We start from the raw sequence: 20,148 nt of genomic DNA, 5'->3' as shown, positions 1-20,148 counted from the left end.
GTTAAGGTTTAAAGATTTAAAATAACTTTCAAAATGAACGGCATTTTATAACAGCATATACAATATGTTCAATTATACATTAACGTTAGAAATAAAATATACCAACCAAAATATCTATTCATCTGAACTATGTGAAAGGTTCTTTTCTTATGAAATTGCTTCTGTGAACTTTTAAAAGTCTCATGCTATGTGTGAAAAACAGAAGTCGTTAATGTATAGTAGGTGACCCAGCCGGGTACTAACAGATCAAGAAAACCTGAACTTAGCCTGGGTTATTGTAGGCAGTAAGCGTCCCAAATCTGTTATTATGGAGCCTGCTATTGGTCAAAAGAAATAAAAGATTTTTTGGAAACTTTACGGATAGTTCATTTGGAAATAAAGAGTGGTTCCCCTACAGGATCGATGAAGAACCGCTGTGGCAACTTTATTTTTAAGAGTCTGTCTGTCTATCTATTAAAGTGCTTTTCTGATCTAACATTTAAAGCCCCTATCTATCTATCTATCTATCTATCTATCTATCTATCTATCTATCTATCTATCTATCTATCTATCTATCTATCTATCTATCTATCTATCTATCTATCTATCTATCTATCTATCTATCTATCTATCTATCTATCTATCTATCTATCTATCTATCTATCTATCTATCACATAGTGTCCTCCCGATCTAACATCCATTGTCTTCTTATTGTGAGGCAGCAGCGCGCTACCATTACGCCACAGGGCCTTCCTTCTCTAAAACATATTTTTCTATAGTGTCTTTTAAACTGGTCTTTAAGGCAAATTCAGTACAGCGCAAACAAGATTTAAATATGTGTAGGGCATTGTAGCAGTGTATATAACAGAGCTGTTTTCAATAGGTGAAAATAAAATGTAATCCATCAATACGTCTTTTATAGTGGGCTCTGCCACCAGACGCAGTACAGAGTCGTTAAAATTTGAATAAGCATGTATTGGTCTTAAGTGTTTCAGTCACTATGTTTAAATAGCGTCCGTCATAATGAGCTCTGTCATAAAGGTCTGTATTGTTCAAATAAGCTTTAGTCGGACATTATGACACCGCATAAGTGGTAGAGTCAGGGCTAATGAAAAGAAGAAAAGATTTATGTCACTTAATATAGTGCGCTCCGCAAAAATTAAATGTATTATTATTATTATATTATACCTTTGCGATCTAACATTTAGGACCCTATCTATCTGTACGAACCCTGGTTCCCTTATCAAAAGGCAGCAGTGTTACACTGCGTCACTGGGACATCTTTAAAAGACATCAAATCAATACATGGCTATATAGTGCCTTTTACAATGGTCTCTGTAACAAATCCAGAACAGGGCAAATAACATTTAGGGACATTGTAGCATTGTATATATGTATATAGTAACAGAGCTATTTAATTAGGAGGCGTTGCACAAGTGGTAGAGTCAGAGATGATCAAAAGAAGAAAAGATGTGTTAGTCTTTACTCAACATAGCACGCTTTTACTATGAAAGTGACATCTGCTAACCGCGTTGAGCTTTAGAAAGGCGCTATATAAAAAGTATTAATATTATGAAATAGTTCTTCGATCTAACATTTTGAGCCCTATCTATCTATCTATCTATCTATCTATCTATCTATCTATCTATCTATCTATCTATCTATCTATCTATCTATCTATCTTATATACCGCCTTGCATACCTCTTTATCTATCTATCTATCTATCTATCTATCTATCTATCTATCTATCTATCTATCTATCTATCTATCTATCTATCTAGTACATACAATTCAGTTAAACGACTGAAACAAATTCTGCAAATAATTGAAGCATTATTTTCAAATACATTTTGGAATAAATTATATTTTTTTTTAAGTTAAAAATAATTCGTAACAGATGTGTAACGCCAGAAAAATGCTTTATTACTAAAGTTTTAAAATAAGAATGAATTATTTGACAGAGTCACAGATGACTGAAACAAATGTGCGAATCGGGCAGGCAGCATTTAAGTTAATTTTAAACAACAAACGAAAATCGACGATGGGATCGTTTCCTTTAAATCTGGTACGCTTGTTTTTCGCTCAGGTTCGTTCTATATCTACATTCTTTTAATTCCATTGTATAAATCCTAAATATTTTAATACAGTTCATCTTATTGATTATTTTTTATCCGCTTATTAAACACGCTGCTTGTCATAAATGTGTCTTGAATGTGTATGCGATAACGACAAAGCGTAGTCTTTTCCAAACAAAAACACTTAATGCTTAAAAATATACAATTAAAAAATAATGCAAACGGATATACAATTAAAAGATAATGCAGACGGACTTTAAACTGAAGTGTATAACCCTTAAATCCTGCTTTGCATTGCAAGTTTAATTTCTGTCCTACCATTCTAATAGTATAGACACATGGTCCATCATATAGATGTAAATCAGTATTTGCTTTTAAAACGGACAATAAGTTCATCGAAACGAATTTACTAAATTTGACTTCTTAACCGAGTTAATTTGCATTTAAATGTATTTATTCTTCAGCCCTTCAAGGAAATCCAGTAAATAGCAGTTGGCTAAATAAAATTTATTTGGAATAAAAAATAAAGACACTCCCCCTTCTGGAAAATTAGGACAGATGTTCTTCTTTTTTTTTTCTTTTCTTTTTTTCTCTAAAAAGGAGCCCAAATTGACTAGTTTGATTTGATCCCTGTGTATATTTGAACCACCATCCCAGGAACATGCTATTAATATGGAAATGAGCCAAGCGGAGGGAGCCAATAAGAGTCCAATCATCGGTTCTGTTGGTCCTTCAGTTTGACGCTCTGATGACGTCGACTCGAATCGTATCCAATGGGAGTAAACACAAAACACCTTTAGTTTCTGACTGACGGTTTGAAACTTTTGACTTTTGCTGCAAAAGGAGACCGAACCTGCGGAAAATGTTTTATTGCGTCTGAGAACTTCATTCGCTCTGGCACGAAATAAATATATATGTATGCGCGTGTGTATAATGTTTATTTAAATGTGTTCCTTCGTTTTTTGTCTACGTGAACTGAACTGTGGATATTCGTATGGGAAACAAATGACTGCGGTGGACACTTCCTAAGAGAGCGATGCCCTGTTTAATATTTTCCAGGCACAAATCACGGCGTTTTTAGCAAAGGATGCAAAGTGAGGAATGAACGTAATTCCTGGACATACAAAGCTGTGAAAGGTATACAGTTTGTTTAAAAAGCATTAGGCCATCAGTAGGGGCACGTTTCTTTTTTTCTTCGTTCCTTGTTTTCTTTATTTTATAATAAAAAAGCCCCAACTTTGATGCACTTATAAGAATATCTTGGTTTTAGTGTTCCGCACCGCACTCAAACCTTCTATTCAGTTTAAACGGATAAAATACAAAAGGAGAAGACATCTAGGCGTGCATTAAAAAGCCTGCCCTTTACAAATCTGGATTAAGAAGTCCTATTGTTGCAGCCCAGCTTCCCGAGTTGAACATAATTAATTTTCCGGTGATGTTAGCGGTGGGCCAGATGGATGGGTCCCGACAGAGCGCCTTCGTTCTCAGCAGCCCCCCTCTAGCAGCTCTGCACAGTATGACTGAAATGAAGACCCCTCTGTACTCTGCTTACCCTTTATCCGGAGCTGCCTCGTCACCTTCTCCGTCCTCCACCTCGCCCAACCCTGGAGGGATCCCTGTGTCTTCTCCTGGAATCAAAACTTCTACTGGACTGTCTTCTCTTGGATCATCATCCCAGCTGTATTCGGCTGCCACTCCTCACGGAATTAACGACATTCTCAACCGCCCCACGATGACCGCCGCAGGGGTAACGGCGGCCGCCGTAGCCTCCGGCTCCTCGGGGATCCTCTCGGGTCTACCTCGCTTCAGTAGCCTTAGCCCCCCACCTCCTCCTGGGCTCTACTTTAGCCCGAGTGCCGCAGCGGCTGTGGCTGTGGCGAGGTACCCCAAACCTCTGGCTGACCTGCCCGGCAGAACTCCAATCTTCTGGCCAGGGGTCATGCAAAGCGCACCCTGGAGGGACGCCAGATTTGCCTGCTCGCCTCGTAAGTTATTATTATTATTATTATTATTATTATTATTATTATTATTATTATTATTATTATTATTATTATTATTATTAAGAGAATTGAACGATTTTAGCCATCACCACCTCTTGCTACGAGTGGTTTGCGAAATCGCCCTCGGCTCTAGACTGTTATTTATTTTTTTGTAAATGACAAAACCTTTTCTTGAGGAAAAGCATGCAGCCATTTTAAAATCTTATGCCTAATAATTTTAATATCACTGTCACATTGTTCGTAATTTTGTTTTTCGACATCTCATTAAATGTTGCTCTTATTTATTATGAGGAGTCTATTGGAATTCTGAATTCGCGGTCATTATTGCATGGATTTCATAAATATGAATGATCATTTTAACTGTTTAGCACATAAAACTCGTTTTACGTGAAAAACTTTTAAATATTCACTTTCATCACTGTTACAATGATGTTTGTAAGTCTTAATTTGGCTCATCGTTTTATCCCTGTATTCTCAGATCAGAGCTCAGTTCTCTTGGATAAGGATGGGAAAAGGAAGCACACGAGACCCACATTTTCCGGACAACAGATTTTCGCCTTAGAAAAGACATTTGAACAAACCAAGTATTTAGCGGGGCCGGAGAGAGCCCGGCTGGCCTATTCGCTGGGGATGACGGAGAGCCAAGTCAAGGTGAGGTGGTCTTGTTTTACATGGTGGGGTAGAAGGATAACGCACTAAGTACCAAACCGGGCTGCAAGTTACTGGAAAAGTCAATGATAACGGACGAAACAACGATGTGTTACTTTAATTAGCCGTGACTTATAGGCCATCTCTTTACTGGACATTTATGGCTGCATAAATTACTCTTGATTTTTTTTTTCACAATTTTTGTGATATTTTTGGCTTAAGTAAAATTAATTTTTTCGATTAGTTGTCAGAAATAAAAAAAGAAAGTTTCATTTTAAAAGACACTATAGCAAACTCTTACGGATCCTTCTGTACTAAAGGTATGCAGATAAAATGGTATTGGAATAGAGAAGTCAGCTTTTAAATTTTTTACAAATATAAATATGCCAATCCCGTTTAAAAACATCTAAATGCTGGACACCTTCTGCAAAGGGTTCGTTTTTGAAAAACCAAGGCCACCTAGTAAGAGATATATTGCAAAATTACCATCGTAATTCTAAATACTAATATAAATTCCAATATTACGTAAAAATAAAGCAATTATGTAAAGAATGCAGTAAATGCGATGTACTATATATTATATGGTACATCTTTAGTATAGTATAGTATATATAGTACATCTATAAGTAACGTTTGAAATAACGAAGTGATCCGCAAACATTTAAGTGTATTAGTGTTTCTGAACTTTCTCCCGTGCTTTGCTTTTAAGGCTTTATTCTTAACTAATGGACCACGCGGACCTATGGTCTTACCAACATTTTTAGAATTTCTAGGACATATCAGACCCTAAGCTTTCGTTTAAGACCAAGATCAACCTTCTGGCCTCAATTAGTTCGCGTGTAATTGCGCGATAGACAGACAGACATTATATTAGCATATATATATAAGATGAGAAGCCGCCTTTTCAAATTGCCGCATCATCGTATGAAGCTGCAGTAGAGTGCAGCAATTATGACAAATGTGCCAGAAGAAGCAACGGTAACGGATGCGAAAATTATCCAACATTTCTGTAACTCAGGGTACATCCTTCTAAAAATAAAGGTGCCAAAGTGGTTGTTCGGAGCAATGCCATATAGAGGAATCATTTTTAGCTCCCAAAATAACCATCCGCGTGAAAGCTTCCAGAAAAAAAAAAAAAACTTTTATAAAAAATCTGTAACAGGTATACATAAATAGCAATGAACAGATAATGACCAATTTGTGACTTACTGGTGGGTCCCTGAGTTTAAACGGACTCTTACGGCACACGATAACTCTGGCTGAGTATCTTCTGCATTAACGATTTCTGTTTTGTCCACATATTAGGAACCTTTTCAAAGCCCAAAGAACCGATTCCATATGCAAAGAATTCCTCCCAAAATGAAATGTGTTTTTTGATGCTTATTCCGTCTAATTATTCTTAATTATACTTGGATAAAGATGTCTCCTAAATAAATAAATAAATGATGATAATAATAATAATAATAATAATAATAATAATAATAATAATAATAATAATAATAATAATAATAATAATAAATAAAAAGAAGGATAATAATAATAATATAATTCTTTGACAAGTAATTGTTCTACAAGGAACCACACAACCCTACCAGTGCCATTAAAGAGCCGTAATTTTTAAGAGTGTAGTTTTCAGAGGTCTTTTAATAGAACGTGATACTGTCGTTCAGCAGGCTAAGTCTTTGCTCAGATATATTGCCATTACTAAATTCTCACAAAACTTCTTTGCTTTTATATTTTTATATAGATCCGCACTGAAATATGTATAAGTTACGAGATGGATTCCATTAGCACGAGTATGCAAAACGAAAGAACATTAACATTATTTTTACGAAGGCTCAACTATCAATGATTCATATTTGTGGATTTCTATTAACTTCCGTTAATAATTAACAACGAACACGATACAATCTGTAAAACGTACAAAGAAAGCAAAAAACTCCATGAAATACAAGGAAAAACAGATGTAAATAAATAGTGAGAACAAGAGAAACTGTTAATTGTACTGAAAGAAAAAGAAATAGAAAAATAGAATTAAATAAACAGACTCACTTTCTTTCTCTATAACTGTAAAATTTAAAAAGCCAGGGTTTATTTATAAATGACGATAATGTGAGCGCGCGATTGAAGGCTTTTTAAACGTAATAATCTATATTGCTGAATAACAACCCTGTAAACGTGAGCGATTTTCTGAAGCATCGTTTAATACTGAGAGACATTTTTTTTTTGCATTTTCTTTTCCTTTGCAAATAACACCACATTTTGCAATTATATTTTAATGCTCTTATGTTTTGCCGAATCCGCAATTTTTATAAAAAATGCAAATTACGCAAATTAAAGTAAAATCCCATGTTGGCCTTACCGAGTGCAAGACCTGAACCGACCCTGGACAGGATACCAGTGCAAACAGCCTGCAAGCACAACCCTCACACTGGGCCAGTTCCAGTTCAGACTGGCAAATTATTTTTATTTATAATGGAAAATCTCCAGTGTTATAGTTTCCATACTTTAACATTCGAAAACGTACATACTACATATATTACTGTATGTATTTCCACTGCTGCATTGTATTACTGTATTTATTGAGCGAAAGCCGTAATCTTGTGATTTTGGATCTTTCCCTCCCAATAAGCGTTTCAGGTTCGCTTCAGGTTCATCACACGTACAATGGCAGTTTAATCGGCTCGCTCGGGATCACAGAGCTAACAGGTGCTGGCATTAAACTTGTTGATTTAAAGGCCAGCGCTGCTAGCTCCATTGCCACACTTCTTTATGGTGAACAGCAACGAAGTGTTTCCGTTGTAACAAACGTGTTCGTAACCTGCAGCGTTCGTGCACAGCAGCCAGGAATCGAACCGGCAAAGCATGAACAATGGATTCTTTGCAGTTGATCGAATTGTACCAATGTTCGATATTACTTTAGCCGATGCGTTAAAATAACAATAATAACTAGAATCGAAGTTCACACTATCATTTAATTGCCTCTTTCGTTTTTTTTAAGGTGTGGTTTCAGAACCGGCGGACGAAGTGGAGGAAGAGGCACGCCGCCGAAATGGCCACGGCCAAGAAGAAGCAGGATTCGGAAACCGAGAGGCTTAAAGGCACCTCAGAAAATGAGGAAGAGGATGACGAATACAACAAGCCCTTGGACCCAAACTCCGACGACGAAAAAATCACGCAGTTATTAAAAAAACACAAAGCAGCGCCTTTGCACCTTCAGACTTCAGAAAACGAGAGCTCGTAGAAGCGGTCAAGACGAGGCACGAATGAAAAAGTCCAGGAAAGACTAGGAGGCCACTTAGCGGCACTGAACTGTGGTGGGCAGCTGAGGAGTCCTTTGTGTTCTTCTTTAATCAGCTCGCACCACTTTTTAGCAGTGTATATCACACTCGGGTGCCAAACTTTGTAGACTTTCTGGACCGAAGACATGAAGCACTATACTCACTTGTAAGCCTTCTGGCCTTGAGAAACACGTGAGGAGGACTAAAGTTTGACAGGTTCGGAACAAATCACTGCTGTCACGACCGGCGGAAAAAAATGTCTTGCTGGGGACACTTGTAAATTAAATCGTGAGTTGTACTTAATAGAAAATTCCTTTACTGTGAAAATGTACGCGTAAAATACCCTTTTGTACAGAGGAATTCAGCTCCACAGTTGGCTGCGCTTTTCGGTCGGTTAATACACGAGTCACGGTAACGTTATGACGTCACTGTCCTTTTATGTGATCACATTCTACTGGGCTTCGTTTAACTTTTCAAATCAGTTTGTTGGCAGAAAATGCTTTCTTATGTGCTTTTAATCATACTTTTCCTTGTATTTTATTTCTTTACTGCGCCTTTTTTTCTTTTTCCACCAGCTCTTCTGTGCTCCTTCTGCTCCCCCAAGCAAGCGTTTTCATTTGCACACTAGTAAATTAAACTAATTTATTACTAATTTTGAAAACCGCAGGATGCAATATTTTATAGGAAGGAACACTTGTATTTTCAAATGCCACAGGGTTCTAAACATTTTGGGGGCGATTTGGCGAAAAACTTTTTTTTTTTATAATAAAAATATGTTTAACTGAAAATGCTAAGATCATAAGTAACTAGCTGTGCTTAAATTTATTGACATTTGTGATATAAGTATTATTAGAAAAAATGGGACTCCCGAGATTTACAAAAAATATAAAATGGTTGGACCTTAGAATTTCCATTAATTAATTTATATGTTTTAAGTTTTGTATCAGTGTTGAGATCTTGCAAAATGTGTGTTGCAGGGTCATTACATGTAATGCACTTTTTATTAAAGAAAATAAAAGTTCAAACCGACTTTCTTTCTTTCTTTCTTTCTTTCTTTCTTTCTTTCTTTCTTTCTTTCTTTGCGATTACCGTTCTATTTTTTAATAAACATCTGTTGCAGGACTTATTCAGGATTGCATGATGAAAAGTGAGCACATTTGATCTATAGGGACATTTAGGTGCGTTTAACGTTTACAGCAGTGACAGTTCATTCTAATGTTCATTATACTTTACATTTCTTTCTTTCTTTCTTTCTTTCTTTCTTTCTTTCTTTCTTTCTTTCTTTCTTTCTTTCTTTCTTTTTTTCTTTCTAACCATTTTGTTTTCTTACATATACGAAGGTGTAGTTATTCAGGATAGGTTCAACTAGCGTATGCAGCAATGACATACCTCTAATGTTTATTCCAGTTGTATAATTTTCTTTTTCTTTCTTTCTTTCTTTCTTTCTTTCTTTCTTTCTTTCTTTCTTTCTTTCTTTCTTTCTTTCTTTCTTTCTTTCTTTCTTTCTTTCTTTCTTTCTTTCTTATTTTGAAATAACCATTTTTGGTCGGTGTATTTATTCATGATTGCACTGATTTATTAAAAGTGAGCACCATTAATGTAGGGATAAATTTACGTAGATTCGCGTAATATGTAATGACACTTATTTCTAAGTTTGGTTCTTTCTTTCTTTCTTTCTTTCTTTCTTTCTTTCTTTCTTTCTTTCTTTCTTTCTTTCTTTCTTTCTTTCTTTCTTTCTTTCTTTCTTTCTTTCTTTCTTTCAACTTTTAATACTGACGCGTTTCCTCAACTGTAACACTGACGCGTTTCCGAGTGCATACCCAACCTGTTAAATAATTAGCGAGTCAAAACTGGAACCTGGCTCAATGGATCACTACCACAGTTGCTGACATTAAAATGTGGTTTAAAAAGCTGCCGGTTTAAAGTGTCATTTTAAGAACTTCGGGATTTGGCGCTTCGAGAGTTGGAGAGTGAGGAGACAGACTTTATGTGATAACTCAAGTTGTTTTGTTAGTGCCCGCTTATAAAATGTAAGCTAAAGAAAAAAAATCTCAGTATTCATACTGAACAACAACAACAGTAACTGGGGAAAAACTACTAAGAAATAACACGATTTAGCACATGCGTTTTGTGTTGAGGATTAAAGAAATGAAAATTGAAACCGCGAGTCAGATTTTAAGCATGGACTTTCCAGATCCAGTATCCACACTTGCCTCTCTTAAAGTAATCCATGTCTACATGTGAGGGTATTATGTCCATAAATACACTGTCAAGTGTTAATTTAGCCTTAGTGATTTTGCTTTACACACAGACAATAAACTAAAATTGGATGTAATTACAGTATCAAGAAAGAAAGAAAGAAAGAAAGAAAGAAAGAAAGAAAGAAAGAAAGAAAGAAAGAAAGAAAGAAAGTACTCGTTTTGTAACAAGGTACTCCAAAAGGTATGAGTTTTTCACGGGAGATGCGTCTCATTTTACTAGGTTTCTATAAAACTAAAATAACATTTAATTGATTTTGGAAATCCGTTAGATCACCTGTTCTCCTTTCGATAAGGTAAAATAAGTATTTTGCACAATAAGCTATAAGTTTTGTTTTGTTTGTTTTTTTGTAAGGGGCATAAAAGCGGTGACCAGTTTATGCGATTATTCTCTCATGTTAAATCCTTCATGCCTTTTTGTGTCTTTAAGTTGATTATTCCATGTTGCTCCTAGTCAGGAAAGCTTCGTTTTAAAACGGTTCACGCATTTTATGCAGTTGGGACTTATAGACAATAGACAGCCTAAGTCCTTAAAAAATAATAATAATAATAATTACTATTACGAGGATGTAGCTTTTATTATTTTTCTGAAATCAGTATTTAGCTCAGCATTTAAGCAAATGGCTGAAAGCAGAAAGAACCTGTCTGGACGGGACGCCTGTCTCTCACAGGGCACAAACACATAACTGGCTTATTTAAGACAACGTTGTAATATTTAATATGTATGTTTGTACCACAGTTGCTATGATGAAGATGATGATGATGATGATGCAGTATAGTACCAGTAACATGCAGTCACACACTGCATTATCTCTACACTCTTAAAAATAATACTACAACAGCACTTTTGAGTGGTTCCTTGTTGAGCCACCGTTTCAAAAAGAACCATTTCATGCTGTGAAGAGTTCTTTGCATATAAAATTGGCTTTTGAGGCTTTGACAAGATCCCTAATATGTGGACAAAACAGAAATCTTTAATATATAGTAGACTACAGATATAAAAGATCATTTTATTCAGAAAAAGTCCATTTAAAATCAGGAACCCACCGGTATTTAACAAATCTGTTATTTATTCATAGAGCCTGTTACACATCTAAACACATAAATAAAAGTTCGTTCTGGAACTTTGTTATGGACGGTTCTTTTGGGAACCAAAAATGGTTCCCCTATGGCATCGCTCTGAATAGAGTAAGAGTGCAGATAGATAGATAGATAGATAGATAGATAGATAGATAGATAGATAGATAGATAGATAGATAGATAGATAGATAGATAGATAGTGGCACAATATGATAAAAAGATGGTGACAGGTCAGCTAATATTTCAAAGTTCCGTTGCACTGGGACCAACTGAAATTCGCCGTTTCAAGAAGTTGCTTACAGAAAATAGTTTTAAATGTCCCTTTTATTCTTCAAAAGCTTACGATACATTTATAATGCATAGGAGACAGAAACCGGGTTGTGTCGTTGTCTATATGTTTTGAGTCACACATGATTAGGCCTGCATGGTCTTTCCAAATTGAAAATCACTCAGCCAGCCCCACACAACTTGTAAATATTTCATTAAAGTAATCTGAATTTAAAAGGGGCCGTCAGATTTCTTCGGAGACTTCTGAGAAAAGAAATAACTTCAGGAGTGTAACGTGTTTTGTTTAGGAGATTGTTCACGGAGGGACGTAATTTCTCGATTTTGAATTTAATAATAATATCAATAATACTACTACTAATAATAATAATGAGAAGAAGAAGACAGAAATAATATCACTTTCTACGATCATTATTTGATAAAACGAATGAAGCAATTGTTAAAGAGTGACTAAAGTGTCTTATTGCGCCTCCTCAGCTCCGCGCGTTACACGCGACGAGTCCCACGCAGTGTCCACCGGATGACGTCGTTAATTGAGCAGGAATCCTTTTCCATCACTGCGGTTCCAGGAGCAAATCTCTGTTGTTAACACAAAGCACCTCCTTCGAAATGAAAAGTGTTAATTTTATTGGCTGATGTGAGTCCACTTGTTACATTGCCTTTTGCGAATGCACAAATAACGAATATAGCAAGGATATTCATCGAATGATACACACCATTAAATGTATCGTTTAGCCAAACTCTTTCACATATTCAAGGTTTGACAAACCTTGTCAATATGTCATTTTTTGCTGTTATATTTTTAGTTTTCTTGTCATGCGTTTGCCAAATAAATTCTATAAAGATTTGATCCTGCATAGCAGCAGTATGCGATGCACGGGGTTTAGGCAAGTGGAGGATTTGAGCAAATGCACTCAGGATGAGCCACAATGGCGACTATGTTGAACAAAGTAAGAGAGAGAAGCTGTAAAATGTGACACTGTATTGGAAAATCCCGTACGTAACACATTTGTCATTTCTTTAATAATCATCCAGAACTACATGGAAAAAGTAGCAGGACTGGAGCGGGTCATTCCGGAATTCTCCGATGCCTGAGCCCCTCGTTTACTTGTTTCTCTTGCTGACCCGCTTCATCCTGTACGCGAGCTCATTCTTTCCTTCATTGTTTTAAGTATGAAAGCTTTAAAACGATTGGAATTGATGCAATGATGAAAAACAGAAACAAAAATAAAATATTTTTTTATGTGAAGATTAAGTTAAATTTTTCATGTATGCAAAAAACGTTTAATTTTTATATAATATTAATTAAACTATTTTCACTGTATTAGCAGCACTAAATTCGCAATCTTCATGGTATAAACAAGCACGTCAACAGTATTGCACATTTTCTGTGAAAATTGTTTCGACATAATTTGGGAATGAAGACATGTAAAAACAGCTACAATTCTGATTAATTAAGTTGCCAATCCTGATTAAATTTAACGACTTTATCAATGACTGAAATATCCACAGAAAAGAGCTGCGTTCAGCGGCAATGGCTTCTGCTTGAATACCTAACTTGCGATCGGTGTATGCTCGCGTAACGGCGTTCAGCATCTAAAATAATCAACCATCCTTCCATTTCTTTTAACCCTTTCAGCGCAGTGCTAAGTCAAGGGGGTCCATGTTCAATGTAAGACAGGAACCGACCCCATAATGGAGCACACGGACCTTTGCTTGCTGCCATATGAGCAATGGCGAGCCGTTCGTCGGTGCAACCAGTAGCATGACGAATGGCTGGGCGTGTAGCTTTCACACACACAATGTCCCGTGGGATGTTTAAACCCGGGTTCTGTGAAATGTTAGGGAAAAAGACCACCGTCCGCTCTTGAACTATCTATCTATCTGAACAAGTAAATCGTCACCATAGGCTCCAAATGGAGTAAACTTTAGATTTATTGCGTGATTGCTATCCTTTGAAAGTGAAAATGTAATAAACAGTTTAAGGTAAAACTGACACATTATTATTATTATTATTATTATTATTATTATTATTATTATTATTATTATTATGTTGGTACAAGTTAATACAACTGTGTAAAGTCAAACTACTTTGAACTGCACACTCTGAACACACACGTCATTTTCCTTTTTTAATACGTTTCAGTTTTTGAAATTTTAGTGCAAATTGCAACATATCACATAAACCCAAGACACTGTTTATAATGCTATTCTTATCGGTTTTAATATACTCCATTGCTTTATCAGTGAATTTTCAGATCTACTTCTAAAGTAAAAGAAAAATGGAATCTCAGCCTGTTTGAAAGAAATGGCTGACGGGAGGAGCAACCTGCCTGGACGGGACGCCTGTCTCTCGCAGCGCACACACGAGCAACAGGCTGGATTTGTAATCTTTGAAAATGTGTTTTTGTACCACAGTTGCTGAGATGATGATGATGATGATGATGATGCAGGCGGACCTGTAACAGTCACACACATAACGGATTCTTGACTTGCGTTTCTAATTTTATAGTTCTTTCTTTCTTTCTTTCTTTCTTTCTTTCTTTCTTTCTTTCTTTCTTTCTTTCTTTCTTTCTTTCTTTCTTTCTTTCTTTCTTTTTGCTTATTGAAGATTCCGAAGGACATTTTTTCTCAAGTGTCTATTCCAGAATTCATTACATTTTAAAGGTATAAAGACGTTTGCTTTCTTCAGACTCTAAGAGGCTTTTAACGTTAACGTGTACAATGGGCACTGCATATCTGTATGTTTTATTTTAAATAAACCTGTTTTGATTACCCTATAAAATTTTTACATTGTCAAAGGTTAACTATTACACACTAAGGTTGTGTTATAATTTAAAGGTTCCTTGATTGTATTGTGCACGTTTAAGAAGCCGTTAAAAGTAGACTGGAGCTAATTATTTATGTAAATCTTCGTTATCTTAATAGGACATTAAGGAGTGCAATAATGCAGGAGGAGAGACGGGCTTACTGCAGCATCTCCTGGGATCTTCATTTAGCCATATAAGCCGCTTGTCATGTGCGCATTAGAACCTTCAGATGATCCCATGCGTTTCAAGCATTGCATCAAAGTCAATCCCATATCACTAGTAAGTATCTAGTATCTCTCGATTAATAATGCTAAATTATATGTACACAATAACATATATTCATAGGTCTGAATTGCAGTCTGATTATTTGGATGGTTACCTGCAGGTAACGTTAGTGGTCGGCCAGTCGGCAAACATCCGCAAACGTTCCTTCAATTGCGAGAAGCAGATCATAGATATGTGATACAGTACCTGCCAAATAATATAAAGAGTACACGAAGAGTGTTTCGCCCTAATTGGGGTTCATCAGGTATAAGTACCTTTGCTTCCCCTTCCGGGGATCGAACTTCGGACTACTTTGCCTCACTGACGTCCGAAGTTTAATCCCCGTAAGGGGATGCAAAGATGCGTACACCTGACGAGCAGATACTGTAAATAATATCTAATATCTCACTTTGGAGATAGATAGATAGATAGATAGATAGATAGATAGATAGATAGATAGATAGATAGATAGATAGATAGACGTGTTTTTGTGTGCTGGACTTATTACGACACTCAGGAGTGCAAACAGGTCACTTGCTGCGCATGTTGATCAAAACACCAAATTTTTTAAAGGAGATCAAAACGTATACGCAAAAAATATTTATTATTCATTAAAAATAGGTTATTCAATGGACAAAATTACTGCAATTAATCACTTTTTGGATTTTTATTTGATTTTAAAATGAAATAGAGACCAAATTAAAAACTTAAAGCGAAACTGACCAGCATTCTAAAGTCCATGCATTATCGAATCTATCTTGTTCTGAGTGGCGAGACGGAAATAAGCTGATCCTAGAAACATACAAGGTGAAGAAGAAGACGAGAATTGCTATTGGACTGAGCGCCAGTCCATGGCAGGCTGGGCTGAGATTGTTACATTTTCCAATATTTTGAGTGTCTGCCACCGAGGAAAGCTTCACAGTCTAAACAAGATGACAGGTCCCATATCCTTAGGGCTAACATTTCAAAAGATGACTTACATATCTCTTAAAAATACTGGTTCTTTAATGGCACTTTAATGGGTTGCTTGTTCCTTAGCCATTTCATCTGGGAAGGGTCCTTTGAATATAAAATTAGTTCTTTGAATTTTGAAAAAGTTCTTAACATGACGGGCAAAAGAAATCTTCAGTGCAGCAGTACTTAGTAGGATTCCGAGAGGTCAAGAAAACGTAAAAGTAGCTTGTTACCGTCGTATGCTGCAAGCGTTCATTTAAAATCAGGAACTCACTGATATTTCACAAATCTGTTATCAGATGTTCATGTTATGGAACCTTTTACGGATCTAAATAAAATAAAAATAATGTGTAGAAGCTTCATGTGGATAGTTTTTTTGTGAGAAAAAAATTATTTAATTGTGGCATTACTCTGAAGAACTACGTGTCTATATCTATCTATCTATCTATCTATCTATCTATCTATCTATCTATCTATCTATCTATCTATCTATCTATCTATCTATCTATCTATCTATCTATCTATCTATCTATTATATAGTGTCTTACATATCTATTATATAGTGTTTTTCAAGTTTATCTATGTATCTATTATATAGTTCCTTTCACATCTATCTATCTATCTATCTATCTATCTATCTATCTATCTATCTATCTATCTATCTATCTATCTATCTATCTATCTATCTATCTATCTATCTATGTGTTATTCATGTCTATCTATGTATCTATTATATAGTTCCTTTCACATCTATCTATCTATCTATCTATCTATCTATCTATCTATCTATCTATCTATCTATCTATCTATCTATCTATCTATCTATCTATCTATCTATCTATTATATAGTGTTATTCATGTCTATCTATGTATCTATTATATAGTTCCTTACACATCTATCTATCTATCTATCTATCTATCTATCTATCTATCTATCTATCTATCTATCTATCTATCTATCTATCTATCTATCTATCTATTATATAGTGTTATTCATGTCTATCTATGTATCTATTATATAGTTCCTTTCACATCTATCTATCTATCTATCTATCTATCTATCTATCTATCTATCTATCTATCTATCTATCTATCTATCTATCTATCTATCTATCTATCTATCTATCTATCTATCTATCTATCTATCTATTATGTAGTGTTATTCATGTCTATCTATGTATGTATTATATAGTTCCTTTCACATCTATCTATCTATCTATCTATCTATCTATCTATCTATCTATCTATCTATCTATCTATCTATCTATCTATCTATCTATCTATCTATCTATCTATCTATCTATTATGTAGTGTTATTCATGTCTATCTATGTATCTATTATATAGTTCCTTTCACATCTATCTATCTATCTATCTATCTATCTATCTATCTATCTATCTATCTATCTATCTATCTATCTATCTATCTATCTATCTATCTATCTATCTAAAATGTGTGCATTATCCTCGACCCTACGAAAATTCAATACTTTGCATTATCGATTTTATCGATCTCAGCTACTCAAGTACAACGCTCAGTGTAAGGCAGTGGTCACTTTGAAAGGTGCTATACATCATAAAAAGTGACTGAAAGGTAACACCGTCTATAATTTAAAAGAACGTACTTGACGCTCTAACAAATTGTTATCATAATGCCAATTAATACGTTCTGATCACACGTGTAGTGGAGGTCCGAAAAAATATTTTCCAAAAAGAATACTGTTATAATTTTAACGGTAGGGAACCTGTCTAAACGTTCAGGTTATAGTGCTTTTATCGATGTATAGTTAAGAGAAGGTGTTGCGAATTGCAAAAAAATAAAATAAAATATGAAATAAAATAAAACAAAATAAAAATAAATAAATAAAATAAAAAATAAACTATTATTATTAACAACAACAACAATAATTGTTATTACCAACGGCAGTGTTAATAATAATAATAATACAATGATTAATTTGAGCACACCGACCTTATAAACGTAATGGTTATTATTATTATTATTATTATTATTATTATTATTATTCAGAACTACTAATAATCATACTGCTACTCTAATAATGACGATAACCCATTTAGGCTGCTCACTCTGACGGACACTTGTCTGCTATTCCCCCAGCGTTTCATTCGCCTCGCCTGCCCAGTTTAATGTGCCGCCATAAAGAAAGTGCGAAGTCCGCGTCTGCTATTCGTTTAGCCCAGCGGTGTAATTGTTGCACAATAAGGATCACCGTGAGCCGTTTATGAAACAAATACATGAATAACCACAGTTAAGTAAATCGTAGAGCATAAACGGTGGTAGTCAGATATGTACTATGACACGAATGGCATTTTTTTTATTCCAGACGAAAACAGAAAAGATGAGTCGCAACTCCATTATTATTAGATGAAGTGCCGCCATGGCCAGAGTCAATGTAGGCGCTGCAGATGGGAGTGATATGAGGCGATGTCATGTTACAGCTCCTCAATATAACTGGCATCAGGCTGCATTGGGGTCAATCCCTTCTGCCACTTGTGATTCTAACTGCCTGGGGTTTCAATTTCTTTTTAATGCATTCCCTCTAATGCCATCGTACACCACCAGCACGAGTTTAACTCTTTGAGGGCCTCTGTCAGGCACTTCTTGATTGAAAGCGGCAAAAGGAACGAAAATAAAATAAAAAATATACATAAATAAAAAACAGTCATGCTTTTAAGAGTTCAGACGAATCTCGCTATTTTAGTTTGTTAAATCGCCTTCACTTCTCACGTTAAACTGGCAGAACAATTTAACAAAGAAGAAAGGTGCATTTATGCGGTTAAAATTTCAACAGAAAAGAAACATTTTTTTCATTTGAATTGCCCTGTGTTTAGTTTCTTCCAGTATACAGCATAGAGAGCTTAAACTGATAGTTGCATTTGTGTTAATGCCTTTACAATAGGGGCTACGTGCATCTGTTACTCTGCCTACAAGGACGTTACCAAAGGGTTTGTAATTTATTAATTTGCAGAAATTAACGATGACCACATTTTAGAAGAGGGAGCACATAATATGTTTCTAGTGGTCAGTTAAAGAAGAATGATGAAGACAACATTACAACAGCCTAGTAAACAACAGAGACATAACTGTTATGTAAGTGGACCTTAGCTAGGTGTTCAAAGGACTTACAAAGCACCAATGGCCGCAGGTTACAATAATGGCTATATCACTATTATTTATGTCCAAGGTGATGTACAAAAGACATTATAATATGTGTAACAATGATTACAAGGTGCAAGCAAGTGCAAGCATCAAAGGCATTAGAGAAGAAGATAAAAAAGACTGAGCAAGATGAACAGCACTACTACTATACACGAGGGGGAGTCAAGCTAAAGTTAGAAAATGGGATTGATTAGAAAATAGAATGAACCTTCACAAAACTGATGATGCCATTTCTAAATGGAGTCTCCACCCTTCTTAATGCACCTGTGCCACCTGCCTAGAAGTGCCAGGATTCCAGGAGAATAACAGGTTGTGTCTTGTCCTCGCACCCGAGTTATTGTCGAACCCTGCAAGCCGAGGGGGACTACAGTCACTAGTGCAGGTTACTGTGACTTGCTGGAGACCAAGGTGAAGCCTGCTATTCGATCCAAGCGGTGAGGACTGCTGTCTCAAGGAGACCCTTTGCTGTAAGAAAATGCCCGCCTGCTCGCCCACACTAAGGCTTGTCTGGAGAACTTGAAGTTTGAGGTATTGCCACATCCTCCTTATTCACCAGATTTGTCACTGTGTGATTTCCACCTTTTTGGACCGCTAAAAAAATAACTGGATGGTCGTCGATTTAAGACAGATGACAACGTGAAGAAAGTGGTGCACGAGTGGTGACGAGGACAAGATATAATAAATATATATATAGATCAGGGGTCCTCAATCCCAGTCCTGGAGGGCCGCAGTGGCTGCAGGTTTTTGTTCTAACCTGGTTGCTTAATTAGAAAGCAATCGTTGCCAATAATTTAATTTCATAGCATGTTAGTGCTTTAACTCTGCTATGTCAGGTCATTCTCATATTCAAGATTTTCTTCCCCTTTCTAAGGATATCATCCAAAATGGAGGAGTAATTCTCAGTCCTTCACTTTTTTCTCTTCACTTCCCATTCCAAATATTTATTTAAACCCAATAGTACACGATAAATACACACAGAGGTATAAATGCTAACGAGCTAAATGTAGAAATGCTGCTCTCTTTTGTCATTTGCATGTTATTGCTAATAAGGAGCCATTAAAAACCAAGAATACTTCTGTTTAAGACTAAAATAAGCAATAAGGGCTCAAAATCTTAATGAGCGAGATGACTAAAGTGAAGCAGGAGTGTTACTTAAGCAATAAGGGCTTCTTATTAGGCCACTGGGTTAGAGAAAAAACCTGCAGCCACTGCGGCCCTCTAGGACCGTGATTGAGGACCCCTGATATATATACTAGCTGTGTGAGCCTGTCCTGTAAAAAGCATGTGCTCCTAGAAATTATTGAAATCGTCAGAAGAAAAATGGAAGTGTAA

General features: G+C 35.8%; 1 protein-coding gene across 1 annotated transcript; it reads left to right on the top strand.

The window, feature by feature from the left end:
* The first annotated feature begins 2,895 nt into the window (after window positions 1-2,895).
* Window positions 2,896-9,009, top strand: nkx6.1 (NK6 homeobox 1). Its single transcript, XM_028804527.2, has 3 exons — window positions 2,896-4,041; window positions 4,535-4,707; window positions 7,706-9,009. The coding sequence occupies exons 1-3, from the start codon at window positions 3,492-3,494 to the stop codon at window positions 7,946-7,948; spliced, it is 966 nt and encodes a 321-aa protein (XP_028660360.2). The 5' UTR covers window positions 2,896-3,491; the 3' UTR covers window positions 7,949-9,009.
* The last annotated feature ends 11,139 nt before the right edge of the window (window positions 9,010-20,148 follow it).

Source organism: Erpetoichthys calabaricus, chromosome 7 (assembly GCF_900747795.2).
Source record: "Erpetoichthys calabaricus chromosome 7, fErpCal1.3, whole genome shotgun sequence".
Lineage (NCBI taxonomy): Eukaryota > Metazoa > Chordata > Cladistia > Polypteriformes > Polypteridae > Erpetoichthys > Erpetoichthys calabaricus.
This window is presented reverse-complemented; position numbering and strand designations above follow the sequence as displayed.